Source organism: Lottia gigantea (genome assembly GCF_000327385.1).
Source record: "Lottia gigantea unplaced genomic scaffold LOTGIsca_29, whole genome shotgun sequence".
Taxonomy (NCBI): Eukaryota; Metazoa; Mollusca; class Gastropoda; family Lottiidae; genus Lottia; species Lottia gigantea.
In genome coordinates this window covers 470,452-476,948 of record NW_008708943.1, presented here as the reverse complement: position 1 = coordinate 476,948, position 6,497 = coordinate 470,452, and the positions used below count along the sequence as shown (strand labels likewise).

The following is a 6,497-nucleotide window of genomic DNA, read 5'->3' as shown; positions in this document are numbered from 1 at the left end:
GGTTATTTCTTTATGTCCAATTCCGAAGTGACGAAACACCGTCAAAACTTTTGGGTGGGGCGAACAATAGTGAATCACCTGTACTACACTTTTTGTTATCTCAATCGGAGCCAGTCGCTGATAGGAGGGGGATTAATCGTTCTTACATAACACATAATGCAGGGGGTGCATAAGAGAGGAGGGAGCCCAAACCACTTCAGTCCACTGGCCTCATTTATCTAGTTGGGCCACTGCTGACAGGGGCCAATCTATTTAAATTAGATTACAATTTCGTTATTACTTTTGATAATCGAAAAAAATGATAACGAAATTGTAATCTAATTTCAGTTACAACACATATAAACTCTATCGAACGATGAAAGAAAAAAAGGAGTATGAATAGGTCAATGACCGATCTGTATTTATTGAAGGCGAATAGGTCAAAGGTTGACAACTATCTAACCTTGGTACAAATTGTTTTGATAAAACGTTAACGATCGCTGCAAATTAACCAAACCGCCTACCTTAAAGTTCTGCTAGCGCTCTGCAACATGTCACGGTAGGGAATGGCGGACATTATTTACCGGTACTGAGTCAATATTGTTACGTGATTATGTGATTTTGGAAATTTAAATACCAGCGGCTGGTCGTTCGGGACGAAGAGTATTTGTATATAAGGGAAATAAAAACAAAAACTCCGCATGATACAGATTCAAAATGATGATATAATGTATCATTGGTAAACCGATGTTCACAATAAAATATTAAATGCAAGAGTAAGCGTCAGCATTATCCGCTGAGGGCTTTGAAGTTAGGGACTGTATTTATATCGCTATGTTACTATCACTGTTAAATACCGGAAGTAAATAGTCTCGCCCAAGAAGACACAAAGAAATTTACCATTCATTACCGAGACAGATTCAGCCTTACGGAAACTGTCGTGGTTTGCTGGATGCAAATTATCTTGACTAGGGACGTATATTGGTGCTAATTTTTGAGCCACGAATGAATCCCGCCCATCTTCAAGGGAAATTTTTAGAACTGCACTCATAATCTATTATATATGATATGCGCAATAGTAATAAACCACGTGATATCAAAATGGACCAGTTGGTATATTACGTCGATATAAAATCTATATACATTAATAACCACCTATATCTCACGACCTTAGCAATTATTTTTTTCAAAATTTCCCCACGAATCAGCCAGCAATTGCGTGATATATTTGGCATCAGAATGGAAAATTTTCAAAAATAAAATTAGTCAAGCGTATAAAAGAGGTGAATTTCCTCCTTCATGTCTTTATGGATGACGAACAACCATAGCCACGGCAGCCGATACGGTAAGGTCATTTGATTTTTTTTACATTTTACTTTTTCACTCTTTTCAAGTCATCATTTTATCTTAAGAAGGAAGGTGAAAAGGTGGTGTGGTCAGGGCAAGGTGGGCGTTTCAATCATGTCACAAAGTAAAATTGTTTTCTTAACCAAAGGAAATACTCTTTGTTTTTAACTGGATTTTTTCTTACTTTTAATTTGTGATACAGGGCCCACATTATGTTGGATATTTTGATTTTTTTTTAATTTTTGAATTATGCCGTGTTCATTCTTATTTCCCCGACCATGTATCAGCATAGGTCTTCTGGCCATATTTTGAGAATATTTCGAAAAAATGACGCCCAACCCCTTTTTGGACAGTGGATAAGAGCTGTTAGTTTCAAATTGTCATTACTATTTAAAATATATTAAAGATGGGTTCCCTTATTTTCATTTATGAAAATGAAAATGCGTCATACTTCCTCGGGGCCGTGGTAACACAAGTGAGAAGAATTGCGTATTCATAGCTAAATATTGTCCAATCAAAATTGGCCCCACTGTAATGGTAGCAAATTTCAGGCAATCAAAACAAATCACCCGCTATGACGCTTTGTTTGCAATCGTAAACAAACCGAAAGCAGTGTGCCATTACATATTTGTACGGTACAGAATTGTCTAAGATTTTTGTTAAAGAATTTAAGCCGAGATCTAATTCGGATTATTGTTATTTAAAGCCCTTTCTCTGGGGAAATCCTTCGGGATGCGGGTTTAAAAAAAAAAACATAAAAGGCATTAAATAGATTGTAAAGGGGTTTTCTAAAGATGTATGTTAATCGGGGACAGTGATAGCATCAATTGGCACCTTTCCAATTTTTACTCAGACGTGAATCCTGTCATTCCACTAAAATTAAGCGTTTGATGACGTCACGTATTGCGTACTAGGAATTACACAAGACTGACTGGAATTTAGGACTTGACGTCGTGCATTTTAAATAACTTTATTACTTAAGCAATCAGGACAAAGGTTGGCTGGAAAATTTAATAAATGCGCTTTAGGGTACCAGTTTATTGCTTATATTTACGTTTTCAAGACATTCTAATTTTGATACGAAGTTTTAGTAGCCTATGAATTAAAGTAAGGCCCATTTCTTTACGTTTCAACGTCTGGGACTACCGACATGATTGTTTACATTCATTTGGAGACCGTCTATTTGATACAATGAATAACGATGTTATTGCTTAAAATTATTACGCCTAATGTTTTGGTGATTAGGCAATGACGTTTATGGTCACACAACATTGCAGTCAAGGCATAAGACGAGATTTGTAATAGCTTGACATTGTGAAGATGTAAGAACTTGTGCACTGGTAAAATTACAGTTTGTAGGGCCTATTTATAGATTTGTATTTTATTTTTCCAGATTAGAACCAAAACCTTCACAATGACATTATTTCAGGAGTCGATGTATGTCAAAACAGTAGAAATGCACACCGGTGGGGGTCCAGTTAGAATTCTGTTATCTGGTTTCCCAAAAAGAAAATTTGAAACTCTGTTGGAGCATCGAAATTATGTAAGAGAGCATTTAGATCATTTCCGTAAAGCTCTAATACTTGAACCAAGGGGACATCACGATATGTACGGCGTCATTATTGTACCTCCGACCCTACCGAACGCCGATATCGCCGTACTGTTCATGGATAACAGTGGTTACAGTACTATGTGTGGCCATGCGGTGATATCAATGGCTAGGTATGCAGTGGACCATGGCTATGTTAAGACATTGAAATCTCCAGAAACCAAAGTTGACATCCAATGTCCGTGTGGAATGGTATCAGCTTACGTCAAATATGATGGAACTAAAACTGGTGCCACCAGATTTATAAGCGTTCCTGCTTTTGTATATGCTACAGGTATACATCTTTTACTTTAACCCCCTTTACATACATATGAGATCTCTTTGCGATAAGAAAAAATAAACAGCTAAAGGTGAATCTTATAGCTTATAGCCTCAACAGTGAGAATTTGAAGGCAACAGTAACTTGAATAGTACTAATGGCAACTTGATTTCTCTAGTCTCTGGATTTGAACGACCTGAGCACTCTGGCCCCTTAACAAATGCTATTGCTGCGTTATCGTCGTAGTGTTTTCCTTTCTTTTGAACACGTTGTCGATCATACAGTTGCCATTCTGTCAATTTTTCTCGGTCTGAGCAATTCTCTTCACACAGAAGTCTTCCAAACTTTCAAAAACCGAAAAGTCGTAAATTTCTCGTACGGTGCAATTACAACTACATAGTGTTGAAATATCCCTTGATCCCCTTTAAGTTTTCAAAAGTCTAGTCCACGCGTCGTACCGGAAATCACAACGGCAGAACTGCAAGCAATTAAGTGCAAATTTGGCTAGAAAACATCCTTAAACCCCAATCGCTTTTTTCTCACAGATGTGGAACTTCCGATGAAAAAATTTGGTACTCTCAAGGTAGATATCAGCTATGGAGGAGGATTTTATGTTTTTATCTCGGCAGAGAAACTGGGGTTAGACGTTAGGAAGACTAAATTGAAAGATCTGGTTCAAGTTGCTGGTGACATTACAGGTATGTACACATTGGTTATGATATTTTTTCTGTCATTGCTCCGGTACAGTGAGCGCTCGTACCGCATTGCTAATTCAAAAATGAAAACATCAGCTGCAGTAGTCAAACATTCCGTTTTGGGGTTGAATTATATCTAGATATTCAAGAATGCTCGCTTACAGCAAAATACTAGCTAATGAAAATTTTCTTTTTTGATATTGGTGGAGGGAAGGGGCTGAACCCAGCCCAAGTCCAAGACCATGAATTTTTTCGTAATTACATTGATTGTTTCCCTTATAGATGTTGCTAAAGAACATATCAAAATAGAATTTCCAGAGAGTAAGGAACAGGCGTTTATTTATGGAACCATTTTAACAGACGGACGGGATTCAAACATTAAAGCCACGTCCATCAATCTCTGTGTCTTCGCTGATCGCCAGGTAGGTTGTTTGAAATTATAGACGTCATCTACTGGGTAATTGGTCCAAATTGAAGACCTTATTCAAGCAACACCGTCCACATATTTAAATGTTTACATTTTATTTACAGGTTGACAGGTCGCCATGTGGGTCCGGAACAACAGCGAGGATGGCCTTACTTTATCATAAAGGTTTAATTGGACTGAATCAATCTAGATACTTTCAGAGCTCGAAAACAGGTTCGTCGTTCTCCAGTAAAATAGTTCGAGACACTACCAGTGGCGGACGCAAAGCTGTGAACGTAGAAGTATCGGGACAGGGCTTTTATTTAGGAACATCGACATATACACTAGAGGTAGGCGACAAACTCGGTCACGGTTTTTCCATCAAGTGAAAATGGAAATATCCAAAAGACAGACTCTCCGAAATTGAAAGAGAAGCGAAGTTAGTGGGTACTATCTCGGAGTGACAATTAAGGATTCTAGAGAATCATGCAATATTTGAAGCAGTTTTAATTTGTTGGTGGTTTTTGTCTGCTGTTGTTGATTGTTTTTGTTGGTGACTCATTATAGATCTTACATATCTCTTCTTTACTTCAAGTTCAAAGTTATTTTGCATTTGACCTATGGCATCCTATTTTACCAAGACCAATCATACTGCAACACTGAAAAGATTTATTGAATTTGGACCCAGACTTACCTGGTATTTCAGGAATACTATTACCGGTAGCAATAGTTAATCTTCAACTCTTTCATTTTGCAAACTTATACTTATAAGTCAAATTACTTAGAAATATCAGCTGGTTTGAATAAGAATTACTAACGGGTATCAGCTGGTTGGAATTACTCCAGAGGGTCGTAAACCTTTGAGAAGACTATATTTTTTGATACATTCTGCTATACCATACTGAGCTAGTGTTGTGCAAGTCTGTAGACACAGGGCTGTTATCATTGTGGCGGGATATTTCCAAGTAATGCATTTTTCTCCTCACGATGAATTAAATATTTAGTTCTTTCAATAATATTGACTAAAATTAATACTCTTTCTATCGCTATTATTGAAATTACTTTTTTTTTATTTTGTAACAGTGAAAACATTTTATTATTGTTATTACTTTAATATATTATTAAAGTTTATATTTTAGAGAATTCTAAATGTTTTGTTAAAATTAAAAACCCTATATGCAATCGTTTTCTATACATTCTTTAACTCTCGTCCATTTCTGAATAGCTTTTTATATCATAGACAACGGTGATTCAGATGTGCGGAAACTACCAGAAAAGAAGGACGTAAAACTTCTTTCGTTTTTCTTTTCACTTGTAGTCTAAGAAAAAAACTATAAATCCAGAGTAATCTCCCATCACCGGATTAAAAATGAAAAGTTTCAGGGTAACACAATCCCTTTGTACCTCTTGTGGTTTACGAAGACTGGAAAGGCATGTAGCGTGTAATGTGGGAAACTTAGAAAGTACTGTCTCGTTCTGTGTCATATTTGGACCAAATAAAGTCGTTATTACGTTAAACAATATAAAATATCTATAGGCGCCTATATATTATAGGACCTAAACATAATTATAATGTAATGCGACGTTGTGCAGAAATTTGGTTGAACAACGGAAATTGGACACAGATACATTAACACTTTGACCTGCGATTTCACGTGAGAATTAAATGTCCTGTTGATAATGTGTTAAAACAGTTTAACACCCTAGATGACGCTATCCTGGTGTCCCAGGGTGTTAGTTTCGTTCCATGTTCGGATTATTAATTTCTAATATCTTTATTATAACTCAATATTTAGTGTCAATGTAGTAACAAACAGTTATATCCAATTATCATTATTCTGTGGCAATCGGGGGAATTCTAAACAATTAACCAATAAACAGAAGACATAAACACCTTTATATCTAGTGATATTGACAACTGTATTGAACGTGATGTGAATATTAGCGCGTTAACTGGCCACCATTAACAATACCAGACTTCCGCTACTAGTTACCGATACACGACCATTAGGACTGTCTCATCTTCGTGTGGGACGGAGAATACGGGGAGTGGCCAGAGTGGCTAAAGGTTTTTTCTCGTCAATAAAAATTTTAATACATTAGTTAATAAGGGGTGTGACAACAGTGCCCAGAACTGAATACCTCGATCTGATTATTGATATGTAATCTTTAAAAGGAAACGGGCTTCTAATTATGTACTTA

At 36.5% G+C, this 6,497-nt stretch overlaps 1 protein-coding gene across 1 annotated transcript; it reads left to right on the top strand.

Annotated features, from left to right (window-relative positions):
• Positions 1–2,761: 2,761 nt before the first annotated feature.
• On the top strand, positions 2,762–4,684 carry LOTGIDRAFT_118524 (hypothetical protein; the record flags this gene model as incomplete). Its single annotated transcript, XM_009056761.1, has 4 exons — positions 2,762–3,209; positions 3,740–3,892; positions 4,172–4,311; positions 4,421–4,684. The coding sequence occupies 4 exons, from the start codon at positions 2,762–2,764 to the stop codon at positions 4,682–4,684; spliced, it is 1,005 nt and encodes a 334-aa protein (XP_009055009.1).
• Between the last annotated feature and the right edge of the window lie 1,813 nt (positions 4,685–6,497).